The sequence below is a fragment of the Podarcis raffonei genome, chromosome 2 (genome assembly GCF_027172205.1).
Source record: "Podarcis raffonei isolate rPodRaf1 chromosome 2, rPodRaf1.pri, whole genome shotgun sequence".
NCBI classification, from domain to species: domain Eukaryota; kingdom Metazoa; phylum Chordata; class Lepidosauria; order Squamata; family Lacertidae; genus Podarcis; species Podarcis raffonei.
The window spans coordinates 77,282,542-77,298,992 of NC_070603.1; the positions used below are offsets into that span (position 1 = coordinate 77,282,542).

At 39.0% G+C, this 16,451-nt stretch overlaps 2 protein-coding genes across 4 annotated transcripts in view; one reads left to right on the forward strand and one right to left on the reverse strand.

Moving 5' to 3' along the window:
- CENPP (centromere protein P) overlaps window positions 1–16,451 on the reverse strand; it is a 163,056-nt gene that overhangs the window by 117,705 nt on the left and 28,900 nt on the right. The gene's annotated exons all lie outside the window — the stretch shown is intronic.
- OMD (osteomodulin) lies at window positions 551–14,518 on the forward strand. Of its 2 annotated transcripts, XM_053377633.1 has the most exons (3): window positions 551–827; window positions 9,676–10,628; window positions 12,525–14,518. In XM_053377633.1, the coding sequence occupies exons 2-3, from the start codon at window positions 9,698–9,700 to the stop codon at window positions 12,836–12,838; spliced, it is 1,245 nt and encodes a 414-aa protein (XP_053233608.1). In that variant the 5' UTR covers window positions 551–827; window positions 9,676–9,697; the 3' UTR covers window positions 12,839–14,518. The 2 variants fall into 2 exon arrangements, with proteins under 2 accessions (XP_053233608.1, XP_053233610.1); XM_053377635.1 differs by lacking the exon at window positions 551–827 and having other exon boundaries at window positions 9,593–10,628.

Below are 16,451 nucleotides of genomic sequence, written 5' to 3' on the forward strand. Positions count from 1 at the left end.
GTATGTAACCCGAGGTACCACAGTAATGACATGTATAGGATCACAATGTTAAACATGCTTTGAACCATTTGTATATCCAGAAGATGTTAGCTACATTTAGGTCCCACTGAAATCAATATAAAAAGTGAGTTGTGACTAATTTATTTCAACAAGGATTATAATCCAATGAAATGAATTGCTGAAATGCATTTAGCTTGATGTGGTGGTAGATTATGACAGTGTGTTACAATGGAGCAATCAATAAATCCAGATGTGAGTCATAGACTATTCAGGAATCACAAATCAGAAGGAATCAAGTGATGTTCATGCTTGCACTAGCTGTAAGATTTAGCTTATAACAAGAATGTCAAATAGTTAGCAATGTAAATATGTTGATATAATTTAACAGTAAGTGTCCTTAAAAGGAGAGAATGGTAATATACTTAACTGGACTTTCAGGCAGTAAACAAACTGAATGGACACAAGAATTGGCACTGACAATAAAACAAACAGTTGGATGGATCATGCTAAAAATAATCTTGAGCCACCCCTTCAAGTGAAGGAAATTCCTGCCACACCTCAAACCAAACATTAGAGAAAGCAGGCTAAAGCCACATAATTTCACTAGGGTAAAAGTATACTCTTATTTGAATAAACTATTTTGTGCAACAAGCAGCATTTTAAGCGTCTCCGGAGGATTTTTGCAGTAAATTACATTTCATCAAGTACTCATATTCTGAACTAGATACTTCTTATATGGTGACTATGGATTTTAAGGGAAGCACCATCTGACACTTTCTAAAGCTTGCTGCATATTCATTGGCTGAAAACTACAAAATAATTTAGAGGTAGGAAATTATTTGTTTTAAATACTTCTATCTTCTTACTGGTAATGTGCTTCAGATTATTATATAACCTTGTTAACCAATTATCATGCACATTGATTATATACATTTGGCGTATATCCAGTGTTCTTTCATCTAATTATATCTATCATGTAGTTTTATCCTTGGAAGCATCCAGTGATACTCAGTGATACATAAAACCTTTTGCTCAAATGTATATGGTTAGACATATTTATGTATAAATATAAATAAATTACTCTGATTATTCACTAAATTCAGGAATTAACATTTGGTGATCTCTTAAAATGTTCTTGACCATGTTGCATAGATATAACAGAAAACAGAACTCTGGGAAATTATGTAATACTGCATAATCCCCAATAAACAGTTAACAGTCTAATCCTATGTTTCACTACCACCCCCCAAAAAAACACCCTACATTCCATCTTTTGCCAGTCTACTTTGCTGAAATATTTCCCCTGCTCTGGAGAAATGGTGATGTCAGTTCTGCTGTGCCTATGTAAAAAAATGGGAGAGGGGGAGGATGAATGCTTTTGGGATACAAGAAGGGTAGTTCAGGTAGTGGTGAGGTTGATGCCTCTTATAACAAAGCAACTCCATTCTATCAGTGCTGGCAAAATGTTGTGCCAGCATTTTATTACATCTTGGTGGGTTGGAAAGGCATGCTGAGTGGAGCTGTTATAATTATTTATTTTTTAAAGTTCTATAAAACCTTTTCCTACAAGGAAGTCAAGGTGGTGTACATGTTTTCCCCCTCCCCATTTTATCCTCACAACAACCCTGTGAGATAAGTTAGGCTGAGAGATAATGACCGACCCAAGGTGACCCAGTGAGCTTCATGGCTGAATGGGGATTTAAAGCCTGGTCTCCCAGGTCATAGTCCAACACTCTTAACCAATACACCACACAGACTATGTTTCACTAGACTAGCTGTTTTAGTTGCAATGTTGCATGCCCTTGTCTTCATTACTGCCACTTATGTGAGGATCAAGTTATTAGTCTTTTATTTAGGAGTAAGAGTAAGTTGATGGAAGTAAATCATACTTTTGACCTATTCAATCAACGTGACACAACTTTCAGTTGTTTTTCACACGCTAATAGAATCAGTTCATTAACAAAAATGAATTCAACATCAGAAGAACTGAATAGCAAATTAGGAAGCATGAGAACTGGGAAATATATGTCAACATTTAAAAGCTAATATTGTACGGCCAAATCTAGATAAGGAAAAGATGAGATATGAGGAAGCTGGACTTGAAACAAGGGAGATTGTAGGTGAACGGCCACTATAGTACCAAAGCTTGAGAAGAAAGAAGTATCGTCTTCTTTTTGCACACAAAAAGTAAGCTTTTGACGTCATTATCTTCATTTTTGGAAGGGAAGGTGTTTAAAGTGAAGTGGAAAAGACAAAGGGGAAAGTTGCTAAGGAGAAAAGAGAATACAGCCTTAAAGAAGAGTCCCTCGGAAGCTGTGGTATATTGGATTTGTATGAAGAACGGAAGGCAGAGTGTTGTGTGACTATATTACAAAAAAGTTGTTTAATATGCTTGGAAGGATTTCACTAATAATGGTATCACAGAAAGTTGTAAGATCAGAGCCCTAGTAAATGCTATAGACGTCTAGAGAGCTTCTTTATAAAGAAATAATAATACAGATTATTTAGATTAGGATATCAATTTTCTCAAGTCACCTCAACAGCTGAATTAGGAAATATTTTTTCATTTTTAGCATTTGAGCTTGTACAGTAGACGTTTACTTTGAAGATAGAATACAGTAAAATAAATATAGCTATGGTCCCAATATTGTCTTTAAATTGTTTTTTTAAAAAAATGTTTACTTATTTTGATTTAACATCTTATCTTTTAATGTTGAGAAGGAACTACTAGTAGTTTTGCATGCATTATTGATATTTAGACAAAAAACATGCTTTGTGATATTTGCCAGTGAAAACAACTAACTGCACAGTATTGTAGTTTTAAAGTTTTATATTTTTAACTCATAAACACTTCTCAGCTTGACTTTAAATATATTCTGAATTAGAATAGCTAAACATATTTCACAATACTGGTCCTATTGCAATATCAGATCATATCCCTGTTTCTTGGTCCATTTTATTTTTGTGTAATGTCTCCTTTTGAATTAACTGGAAACTGAGTATTAGATACTTTTTTGCTCTATTTACAAGTAGCAAGGCATGAAATTTCTAGTGTCAGGGACATCAATTCAGCAGTGGCTGTACATCAGACTTTATGGGACAGGCCCAGCTTTTGAAAGAAGAAAACCATAAGAGAATAGATTTACAACATAATCCTATACGTGACTACTCAAAAGTTGAATCAAATGGATTTACGCCCAGCTAAGTGGGTTTAGGACTGCTGCCCTAATGTTCTGTGTGAGACCTACTCTTGATCTCTGGAGAGACTTAAGAAAACTAAAAACCACATTTAACTCTTTCCACATCTTGAAGAAATGATTTCTCTTAAGAATTTTGCTGACCAACATTGTGGGAAATCAGTGATAAAAAGAGCAGATTACTGGTACATCAACTGATGCAAACTAAAAACATGAATCATATACTAAATGTTAAAGCTTCAGGTAATATTATTGATAGGGTAAGATTTCCCTTGGTTAGGATCCAAACACTTCTCTGCATCTCATGTAAATGTCCTGTTCATGGGCAAGATGACTGAGATGGTCATGCACAGTCAGCTTCAGACGTGCTTGGAGGAAGCAGTTTATTTTGGTGAAACGTGGGTTAAACAAGGTAACTGTCAGGAGCATTTGTAGCTCCTTGACTGACCAAACCCAAAGAGTACTCATTAATGATTCCTCACCATCCTGGAAAAAAGAGACAAGTGGGGTGCCACAGGGTTCTGTCCCGGGCCCATTGTTGTTCAATGTCTTTATAAATGACTTGGATGAAGGAATTGATGGGACACTCATCAAATTTGCCAGTGACACCAAACTGGGAAGGGTAGCTAATGCCACAGAAGACAGAATCAGAATTCAAAATGACCTTAACAGATTACGGAACTTAGGCAGGAAGAACTAGACGCACAAATATAGGACGGGGGACACCTGGCTTACTAGCAGTACATGTGAAAACGATCTAGGGGTCTTGGTGGACCACAGCCTTAACATGAGTCAACAGTGTGATGCAGCAGCAAAAAAAGCTAATGCTATTTTAGGATGCATCAACAGAAGTATAGGGTCCAGATCAAGGGAAGTAATAGCACCACTCTATTCTGCCTTGGTCAGACCACGCCTAGAATACTGTGTCCAGTTCTGGGCACTACAATTTAATAAGGATGTTGACAAGATGAAACGTGTGCAGAGGAGGGCAACCAAGATGATCAAGGGTCTGGAAACTAAGCCTTATGAGGAACACTTGAAGGAACTGGGCATGTTTAGTCTGGAAAAGAGGAAACTGAGAGGAGATATGATAGCCATCTTCAAATATCTTAAGGGCTGTTACATGGAAGATGGAGCATGCTTGTTTTCTCCTGCTCTGGAGGGTAGGACTCGAGGCAACGGCTTCAAGTTACATAAAAGGAGATTCTGACTAAACATTTAGAAAAACTTTCTGACAGTAAGAGCTGTTTGGCCGTGGAACAGACTCCCATGAGAGGTGGTAGACTCTCCTTCCTTGGAGGTTTTTAAGCCATCAGTCATGGATTCTTTAGCTGAGATTCCTGCATGGAAGGGGGCTGGACTAGATGACCCTTGGGTCCCTTACTGTTGGGTTGAAATAACGACAGACGAGTGGTGAGTGTCATATGGGAGGCATCTCCCGAGCAAGTCTCGGGGAGTCTCTTTTATTGAATATTACAGCATTGCCACATATGTGCTTATTGCTGATTGGCTAACACAAGTACAAAGCAAAGGTTGCATATAGGCATTAATCACCAATAGATTAAAGGCTGGGAAAGGGAGCACAGAACTAGACAGGCATGAAAACCTCCTAATTAAAATATAACTAGTGATTGATATAGTAAGACTTAAACAATTACGTTCCGATAGATGTGGTCAACTATGCATTAAGAACAGGTCAGAGTATAATGTTTTCCTGAACTCAATGTGAACTGAACATTCTAAGGTGATGAGGGAATGTCTTAGTATTAGAACGATTTGTGCAGCATGTGCAGAAGCAAAGCTTAGAAGCAAGAACTTCCCATCATTCCACAGTCATGTGCAGAAGCAGAGCTTCCCTTCATCTCCCCCTTTCTTTTTTTATTTAAAGGTGAGTGGGACAAAAATACTTCGGGATACGTGGTTTGCCAGCGCATGCCCAAAATAAAGCTGCCCACCGATGCTGTTATGTGATTTTCAGGGTGAATGGGACAAAAATACTTCGGGATACGTGGTTTGCCAGCGCATGCCTGAAATAAGTCTGCCCACATCTCCCCTAATGTTTACTGTTGGTGCTGCCATTTCGCAAAGTAGGCAGCAATGATTTTATTGGGTGGCTGAGGAGGAGAAAAACACTGAGACCAAAGGCGTATGAGACCAGGAATGCATTGGATGAAGCAACATAGCAAAATTAATATACATACTATGATAATAACATATTGAAAAAGATTACGAAGCCAATTCAGATTTGGCAACTATGGTTCTATGAGCCTATTATTTCATTCTAGCTTCAGGCCTGAGTATGGCACTGAGGCAGCCTTTGTTACACGAGTAATCATCTTTATCAGGAGAGAAACAGGAGGACTATGGCCTATCGCTTATCATTGATTTCCTGGTAGGTTTTGATATTACTGATATTATTTATAAACCACCCTTCATCCGAAGATCCCAGGGTGGCTCATACAAATACAAAATGAGAAAACAAAGTACACAATAAAACAAAAACAAACTAATAACCACCCCCCCAACAGTTTTATAAAGCCATAGAATATTGATCAGCTGAACACCTGGTTAAAGAGAAACATTTTCACTTGGCACCTAAAGATTTTAATGAAGGGGCCAAGCAAGCCACCCGGGGAGAACATTCCACAAATGGGGATTCCACTGCAGAAAAAACCTGTTCTCATGTTGCCACCTTCTGGACCTCTTATAGAGGACACAGAGGTGCTTTCCATTAACTTTGGCTGGTGGCCCAGATACATTGCTATCTGGATAGGGATATCCTAATTCATGTTGTCTATGCTCTAGTTAAAGTAACCTTCAGGTTAGATTATAGCAATGCATTATACATAGGGTTGCCTCTGAAGACAGTTCAGAAACTTCAGCTGGTGCAGAATTTGGCAGTCAGGTTTCTCACTGGGGCAGGATAGTTTGAGCATATTACACCAATCCTAGCCTGACTGCACTGGCTACCAATTAGTTTCCGTGCCCAATTCAAAGTGCTGGTTTTGACCTGTTGTTGTTGTTTAGTCGTTTAGTCGTGTCCGACTCTTCGTGACCCCATGGACCAGAGCACGCCAGGCACTCCTGTCTTCCACTGCCTCCCGCAGTTTGGTCAGACTCATGTTTGGTCAGACCTCCCTCTCTATGGAGGCGCAGATTACAGCTATAACAAAGGCGGCATTTTTTCATCTCCGCCAAGCTAAGCAGTTGGCCCCTTATCTCTCTCGCCCTGACCTAGCCACTGTGATCCATGCGACAGTCACCTCCAGACTGGATTATTGTAACTCGCTCTACGTGGGGCTGCCCTTGAGACTGACCCAGAAACTCCAGCGGGTGCAGAATGCCGCGGCAAGACTCCTTATGGGGTCTTCGCTGCGAGATCACATTCATCTGGTACTATACCAGCTGCACTGGCTCCCGGTGGAGTACAGGATCAGGTTTAAGGTGCTGGTTTTAACCTTTAAAGCCCTATACGGCCTAGGACCCTTGTACCTACGGGACCGCCTCTCCTGGTATGCCCCACAGAGGAACCTACGGTCTGCAGATAAAAACATCCTGAAGGTCCCAGGCCACAGAGAGGTTAGGCTGGCCTCAACTAGAGCCAGGGCTTTCTCGGCTGCGGCTCCAATCTGGTGGAACGCCCTGTCACAAGAGACTAGGGCCCTGCGGGACCTGACATCTTTCCGCAGGGCCTGCAAGACAGAGTTGTTCCACCAGGTCTTTGGTTAGGGCGCAGCCTGAATCCCTCCTCTGGCAACCTACACAGAATTTTGCTTAACGGTTGCCATCAATTTGATTTTAATTAATTTTTATAATGAAATGTTTTTAGAATGTTGGATTATTTGATTGTTTGATTATTTGATTGTTGTTAGCCGCCCTGAGCCCGGCTTCGGCTGGGGAGGGCGGGATATAAATAATAATAATAATAATAATAATAATAATAATAATAATAATAGCTTCAAGAACACTGTTCAACCATCTTGTCCTCTGTCGTCCCCTTCTCCTTGTGCCCTCCATCTTTCCCAACATCAGGGTCTTTTCCAGGGAGTCTTCTCTTCTCATGAGGTGGCCAAAGTATTGGAGCCTCAAGCTTCATGATCTGTCCTTCCAGTGAGCACTCAGGGCTGATTTCCTTAAGAATGGATACGTTTGATCTTCTTGCAGTCCATGGGACTCTCAAGAGTCTCCTCCAGCACCATAATTCAAAAGCATCAATTCTTCAGCGATCAGCCTTCTTTATGGTCCAGCTCTCACAGCTCTAGGTTTTGACCTAGAAAGCCTTAAATGGCTCAGGACATCCTAAATGGCCTTAAATGGCTCAGGATGGTCCTACATCAAGGACCATCTCTCCCCATCTGAACCAACCCAGACCCTTGGATCATCATCTGAGGCCCTTCTTCAACCACTTCCTCCTTTTCATCCACTACTTAATCTCATCTACTTCCTTTAATCACCCTGACATTCAGCCATCAATAACACACAACTTTTCTAACTTAAGCATTCTGTTAATTTCCCCCACATTCCCATAGTTTCTGTCAGGGAACTGCCATCGGAACGAGAGGAGGAGGAGGGGCTCCACGACGATGCTGGAGAGGGGCCAAGTAGGGAGAGAGGCAGGTTTCCTGTTGGGGAAGAAAATCACGTGACACCAGGGATGGAGGGGGGCCAATGGGGGAAGCGGAGAGCAGGCTCAGAGACTCTTCACTGGACACCAGCGGAGAGAGCACAGGTCCTCCGCTACCCACGCCCACCCTGCGCAGAAGGCTTCCGCGCAGGGAGGCTAGGAGGAGATTGGGCGTCAAACAACTTTTATGTTGGAAAAGGTTGAAGAAACGCCCACTGTCGGATTCTGCCAGCGACTGAACAGCCACGAAGCGAGGGGCTGTCCAGCCAGGAAAGGTTCAACCAGGTCACCTAGCCAGGAGTGGCGGCAACTTACGCACGAGCAACCCCATAACCATTAGAGTTTCATTTGCCAGTTTTCCTCTTCACTCTGAGTATTCTAACAATTGCGCATGTTCATAATTACATTTTATAGCTATGTACTTTGGGCATTGATAAATGGGTAGTAAAGGAACCCAAGAAAATATAAATATTTCCCTGGACCTCTGTTTCCTTTATCCACTCTTTCCACAGATGCCTCTCTCAGATTAAGCAGTGGGTGAGCAGCAAGAAACTTTAGTATATATTCTGACCCCCTGCTTCCCAGCACTGCCTCTGAACTCTCTGACCTAAGCTTCCCTAGTTCCTGGGATCTCTTCCAAATCGTCTTCTAATCCTCAACCTATTACTTCTGTCTCTATAGCTGGAGTGAAATTTTAATCCAAACCCACAACTTTCCCTTCCACCACAGAAGCTAAACTATGAATATTCCTTTCCTTGCCATCACTTTAGTGCTTGAGCTGTTGAGAAACACGTGGAAATAAATGCCATTTGACAGTTATGCCTGTATATTTCTCTTAGAACCAAACTACATTAAATTTCTGAGGCAGTAAATAATTTTTATATGGCATCTTTTCAGAAGACCTGTCATATAGCTGGGTTACATCAACTGTGTTTATACTGCCAGCAAGTCACAAAGTTTCCTTAAAGGATCTTTTGCCACAACTTCCTTTCCTTTCCACTGGACACCACAAAATATAGCTTGTAGTAATGTATTTCTCCCCTATTATTTAGCTTACTCTTTCATCTGCTCAGTAGTTGTACAGTATATGTTTTACAGTTTAAATAGATGTGCAGTATGCTATTGAATTTTGAAAGGTAAAATACAAAAACATTATTTAAAAACTGGGGGGCAAAAGAAAAAAGTTTCAGAATATATCCTTATCTATGAACTTCCTCAACACAAAACATGACTTACAAACCTCTAGTCTCATACACTTACATACTAAAGTAATGTATTTAATGTATATGTCAGGATACCGACAACCAAATACTTATTGTGCCAACAAAAATGTTTAGGAAGGGAAATAACAAACATTTTATGTCAACAAATCCTCTCCTCATACTGCAGTGGCAAGGTACCTGAAAGAAAGTGGCCAACACAAGCAATGGGGTGATCTGCAAGAACAGGCAATTAAAATGTCAAATTAATACACTTTTGAGTACATTTTGATTTATTTATTTTTGCTGTGAAGAGTTCGTGTATTATCATCAACAGTTCTTAGGTTTGCAGTTGAGCTCTGAATTATCTGGAAGACTTGAAAATAGTTGCTAGTTAAGAGGTAGCAGATCTCTTTCATATTTAGCTAAAAGTAGTTGAAAAACATTTCAACTATTATATAATAATTTACCAAGAAATGTTCTGATTCAAACCATACACAGTATTTTAGCCCCAAGCCTAAAGTATGTTTTAGTCTCAAAACCGTACAATGGTTAATTCTCAGACAAAACAATATTAAAAAATGACAACATAATTTTGCCAATTACACAACAGTCTTATTAATACATTTTGTTTTGTTTTGTTTTGTTTCCACAGGATATCAGATCAGAACTTGAATATGGGAATCCTGAGTCAACTGCTAACTATCACTCTCCTCTTTGGAGTCCCAGTGTTCTGCCAATATGACTATGAGGATGACTATGATAATGAAATGGATAATGAATACCCATCCATTTTTCATCATATTCCTAGCATAGAATACGCCATTCCTTATCCCAGCACACCTGCTCAGTGTGCCAAAGAATGCTTTTGCCCAGCAACTTTCCCACTAACAATGTACTGTGATAATCGTAAACTTCAGACTATACCAAGAATTCCTAATCACATCCAACAACTCTATCTACAGAATAACAACATTGAAGCTGTGCCTGTGGAATCCTTTGTTAATGCTACTGCCCTGAAAGAAATTAACCTCAGCCACAACAAAATTAAGTCTCACATGATTGACATAGGTGTCTTTGGCAAACTTTCAAATCTAGTACAACTCCATTTAGAACACAATCTGCTGGAAGAAATTCCATCCCCTCTACCTAGAAGCTTAGAACGATTGCTCCTGGGTTTCAATCAGATTTCCAGGTTGCCCAGCAAAGACCTAGAAGGTTTAGTAAACATGACTATGCTTGACCTCTGCAATAACCACCTTGAAGATTCTCAACTGAAACAAACACATTTTTCAAAGATGAAAAACCTAATGCAGATCAACCTCTGCAGCAACAGACTTCAATCAATGCCTCCAGATCTACCATTTTCACTTATGCATCTTTCCCTTGAAAATAACTCAATTTCTCTCATTCCAGATAATTATTTTCAGAAACTTCCAAAGCTTACTGCTATAAGAATGACACACAACAATCTGCATGAAGTTCCTTATAATGCTTTTAACCTTTCTAATCTTGTGGAACTCAATCTTGGGCACAATAAACTGAAGCAAGTATTCTACATTCCAAGAACCCTGCAGCATTTGTACATAGAAGACAATGACATGGAAGGTTGGTTGAATTACTATTTTAAAGAGTTATTTCTGTAATGTAATCCTTTGTTTTCAATGATCTAGTCTCTGTAAAGTTAATATTAGTTTTTAACCATTCTTCATACTGTTAGCTATGCATGGTGACAGAGAAGTTAGAGCATAAATGGTGGAATATCTACCCTATTCTTCTAAAATATTTTTAGAAGAGCAAGGCAAAGAAGTTAGAGCAAGACAACGTAATATTAAAAAATGTAATTTTTTTTTTAAGTGCTAAGAGGAAGGCATGTTTGGCAAACTCTCACTATGATCAACTCCTGCCCAGAAACCTATGGTCCCCACTATGGAAGAACGTGTGGTCCAGAATTGGGCTCCACGGTCACTTACGGACTCATGGTTAAGACCGTGTTCATGGAAAACAATCTTACTCAGCTACAAGTTATTGCCAAAGAAGAAGAAGAAATTTCCTATTTGAAGTAAACAAAATAAATAAATGGATATATGTAGACCAATACAAGTTTCTCATGATCTCTCAGACTGTTGTGTAAGACCAAGGTAGATGCGTAGAAGGAAACAAATGAGAAACTGGAAAACTTAATGGTTTAAAAAATAAAATATGAACTGAAAACCACAGCCTTTCCAGCAGCCCTGGTTTCTGTCTTTGGTTGAGTTGTGGTTGAGTTGATTAAAACTAAAGTTTGAGTGGGTAAAGTTGAAGTCAAATTATTATTATTATTATTTGCTCTTACTAGTTGCTTCTTCTTTACAAAAGTAAATAAAAATCATGACAAGACAGAAGTAATATTAGTAAAGAAATCTGGTTCTTTGCAAGAGATAGGCTTGCTAGTAATCACTGGGTTATCTAAGGCTATCAGACCAAGCATATAGCTTAGTTCTCCTGAACCTACTTTTTGTCCTATATAAGCAGGGGTCTTTAATAACATACTTCATCCAATATACTAGCTGGAGCTCATCTTCTGATGGGCCTAAGATATTCAGCCAGAATTGCAGCCATTGCAGTGGATTATAGAGTTGTTAAAGGTGCACGTGTTGAGGTTGAGGTCTGTATGTACCAAATAGGACATTTTTTCATGTATGAGTTGCCTTGCATCAAGGTAAAAAAGATTAGTAGTAAGAAAAAGGTATTTTTTGCTGGTATTGCTGAGGCTCCCCCAGAATAATTTATTATTAATAATAATAATAATATTAATAATATCTTTATTGTCATTACCCCCTCACGGGGACAACGAAATTACTTGACTGCTCCATAAAAACACTAATTAAAACAATACAGTATAGTACAGCAAGGAAGATTAGATGACTTTCAAAGTCCAGGCTTCCCATTCAGGGCCGAGATTGCTCTGGAGAAGAAGCTGTTCTTAAGACGTTCTTGTCTTCATCGTCCTGTATCTCCGTCCCGACGGCAGGAGCTCGAAGGGACAGTGACCAGGATGCGATGGATCTTTTACTATGTCCAGTGTCTTCCTATGGCACCTTGTGGCATAAATCTGCTCTAAGGTGAAGAGTGGGCAGCCAACAATGCTCTCTGCTGCCTTAACAACTCTGCACAACCCCATCCTGTCCTGGGTAGTACAGCTTCCGTACCACACACATAAGCCATAAGTGAGCACGCTCTCGATGGCACAGTGATAGAAGGCAAGCAGCAGTTTCTATACATTTCTACTCAGAGGTAAACATCACTGACATCAATGGGACTTGTATAATGTATCAATGTATCAGAATCCACTCTTAGCAGTAAAAGTATCTTATAAATGACTACAGAAGGAAAAAATCAGCTCCTTTTAAAGCATTCCTTGGTTGGATTATACTGAGTATCATTTTTGCTTCTATGATAGCAAATCAGCATTTTAGAATTAATAGTTCCACCTTTTTAACACATTGCTTTATCTTTTTACAGTAATCAATGTTACCTTAATGTGTCCTACTATTGATCCACTGAACCTCAATCACTTAACCTACTTACGAGTGGAACACAACAAGCTCACCACTCCAATAAGTACATATGCCTTCTTCTGCTTTCCACATATACGCAGTATTTATTATGGTGAACAAAAAATTGATGCCAACCAGCAAACACAGCTGAGAACGCCAGTGTTCCAAAGATATTTAACACCAGAAGAGTATGAAGAAGCAGAAGATCACGAAGAACAAGATCATGATCATAATCAAAGGGAAAGGGATGATGATTACTTTGATCCTTATGTATATTAAGAGGTTATAAGGTATAGTAGTATTATGACAATTTATTTTCTTATAAATAGAGAAAATACCCATTTTAAAAAGCAAACAAAATCATTTTGAAAATGCAAAATATTTGTGGGGCTTGTGAAGCAGGTCTGCATATTTTTTGGCATTTATTTATCAAATTTCAACCTACAATGAAAAAGTACTTCCCATATTTTCAAACCAGACAATGTTGGAACAGAAAACGATTCTAAATATCTTACCTACCCAATTAGAAACTTTCAACTATATATACAAACACACAGTATCAACTTTGCTTGTGTGATATATTTCTAGCTACAGATATCATTGAACTTACTGTCTGCATTATGGAATAATGACATTCTCAAATGAGAATATTATTTTTCCTAGGTACGCCATATATAGTACAAGTTAAAAGCATGGTCACAATCCTAGGGAGGCCAGTGTAAAAGTCATCACTGATGTAAAAGGACCTGGACGGGACTTTAAGAAAATGTTAGGATTCCATTATGAGAACCAGCTACAATCAAATAATTAAAAGTCCACAATTACAACAGGTTTGGCCATAATTCAAATTTTGCTGCTTTATAAATACTTTATTATTCAAATATATGCTCAGAAAAACATACTGCAACAATAGTCAGTTAAAAAAGAAGGCTATTAGAAATGTGCTTCTAGTGTAAGTTTTCTATAGGGTGCTTAGTGCATTTAAACTGGATCTAGGATGTAATCTGCCCCAGTGTTCACCAACATTCAAATGTTTAATGTGAACATACAAATACAAAACCAGAACTAGTTTACTTTCAATTCAGTGACAATACAGATCAATTATGAGAGCAGAGTTGTCTTTTTATGAAGCATCTGGTAATTCTTTTACTCTGCTGGCTGGTTCCCATGGTTTAACACTATGTAACCAAGTCTCAGAGGGCCCTTGGGCTTGCAAGCTACCCTTGCTCCCATCTCCTCCTCTTGCACAGCCAAGAGGAAGGAGTTCTGTCAATTTCCTTTCAGTTTCAATAATCTCAATTTAGTTTAATGTGCAAACCAGGAATCCTGGTTAAAAAACAAACAGCAGCTAAGCAAGGCAGCTTTATAACCCATGGTTTCACATTTTCTTGTTTAGCAATTAACATTTTGTTTTGTTTTGTTTTGAACCAGGATCTGTTGCAAATGGAAGAGGTTTTTCTGGGGTTTGCTGGTGGCTCACCCACGAAGTGCTAAACCATAGACTTAGCATTACAGTCATACCTCGGGTTACAGACACTTCAGGTTGAGCGTTTTTGGGTTGCGCACCACGCCGAACCTGGAAGTACCAGAACGGGTTACTTCTGGGTTTCGGCTCTCGTGCATGCGCAGAAACACAAAATCACGCTTTGCGCGTGCACAGACACAGCGCAGCGGGTTGCAAACGTGTCTCCCGCATGGATCACGTTCGCAACCTGAGCATCCACTATACATGTGAACCAACCCAGCATTTTCTCTTTGTACATAACTTTGTAACAGACAAGTAATTATGCAAACCTGATGCTTGTCAGCAACACACATAGATTGAATTATATAAGCAGCTAGATTGTAACTATGTAATGTTTACTTAGCTATATATCTAAGCATTTACAAATAAACGTACAATATACTTTAAAATGTAACAGATTTATTCTAGCAGATTATCTAAATAAAGTTATCAGTAAAAACATGCACTGAAAATGTGACATTTATTATTCATTTTGCCCCTCCCCCATGGGGAAAAAGCTTTATTATGTTTTTCTAAATAAATTCTGTTTCTGACACTGCACTGAAGTACTTGAGAAGCAATACCATTTCTGAACAAGAGGTTGCTCAGCATTTAACAGATGTTTTGTATTCTTAGAGATTACTTATACTATATTAACATTCCAATGTAATACATATTCAGTTTCCTTTCTTTTATTGCTTTCTAAAGCTCTGAATTGCAAAAACAAAAAGATATCCGATAGGGGAAACTTCAATAGATGTACTTCAGAGTTAATATCAAAGTTCATTTTAGCTATACCAGACTATACATTTACATTGAGATATTATAGAAATAGTGACCTACCTACCTAAATCTCTTCCATTCCAGAGAAAAGGTCATAGATGCATTGGAACAGCCGTATTTTTCTTAGTACAGTTACTCGGGAAGTGGTGGCATATTATAATGTGCTGCCACTTCCAGGGCTGTTTTTCAGTAAACATGGCAAGCACCACACCTTCTAGCTGCTCCAAACAGCTAAAGTTGGGTTTTATTAAGGAAAAAAGTGACAGGAAGCCTTCAGGCCACCTTATTTTTAAAAAACCAAGTAGGAACAGATCATGCTCAGAAAGGTCCACGGGCTTCTAATCTATTTTGCATATATACATTACAGTCAAAGCATGTTTTGTCAGATGTGGTCACAGGAAGTTTGCTACAAAGTGTGGAGTGAACTGAAGTCCTTTCCTCTACCTTTGACCAGCTCCTTTGCCTGTGCCCATAACCCATCTTTTGTAGTGCTGCATCACTTGGTATTGACCAATTCACACTGCACATGGCAACAGTATTTTTTGAAAAAATGTTATGCCTTTATGAAAAAATAACAATCCAGTAAGACATATGAAATAGAATGAATTTTAAAAAGAGAAAAAGAAAAGTACAAAATATAGGGTTCACAACTATTACCTCGTAACTTTAAGTACATTCTTAAGAGACTACAAAGTATTTGACTTACTCTAGGGCACACTGTGCTGAACACTGCAATATCAGCAAATGTTGAGTGGATACACTATTCCCACGGAGTGGATTCAGTATTTAAGGTGGCAGGGGAGGGAATAGTAGTCCAGCAATGTAGGAAGAACACCAAAGTGGTTCCCTTCTCATTATACAGACCACTACAATTAGTTCCCATAATTCAGAGTATTTAGTGTCCCATATTTAGTGTATTTTTTAGGAGGATAAGCAGAAAAAATGCTTCCTTTTCTTCCTTTTAGGAGACAGTGGCCTGCTGCTGTGTCTCACTTACAGGCAACCAGGCAGAGGACCTTCTCGGTAGTGGTGCCTGCCCTATGGATTGCCCTCCCATCAGATGTCAAGGAAATAAGCAACTATCCTACTTTTAAAAGACATCTGAAGGCAGCCCTGTTTAGGGAAGTTTTTAATGTTCAATGCTGTATTGTGTTTGTAATATTCGATTGGGAGCCACCCAGAGTGGCTGAGGAAACCCAGCCAGATGGGCGGGGTATAATTATTATTCTTATTATTCTTATGATTATATTTCCTTGTGATTTACCTGGGAAGCCAATCTGGATCAGAGCACAGGTCAATCTAGTACAGCATTCCATCTCTAGCGACTACCAATGAGATGCCTCCGGGAAGCTCACAAGGGAAGCTCACAAGGTAGCAGCTCTCCCTTGCTGTTAGCATTTTGTAATCATCACAATTTTAACCTGAAGTAAGGGTGAAATATTATTAATCATTAGTTATGAAGCACCTACATTTTAAAATCTAAAAGGTAGGGGGAGTCTGTCCCTGCCTGCAAGTATGCAAATTAAAAGACATGACACAAAAAGGATGGGGAATGAAGTCTCAGACAAGCAAACTGAGGGCTCAATTTCTTAGTCACATAGCTGT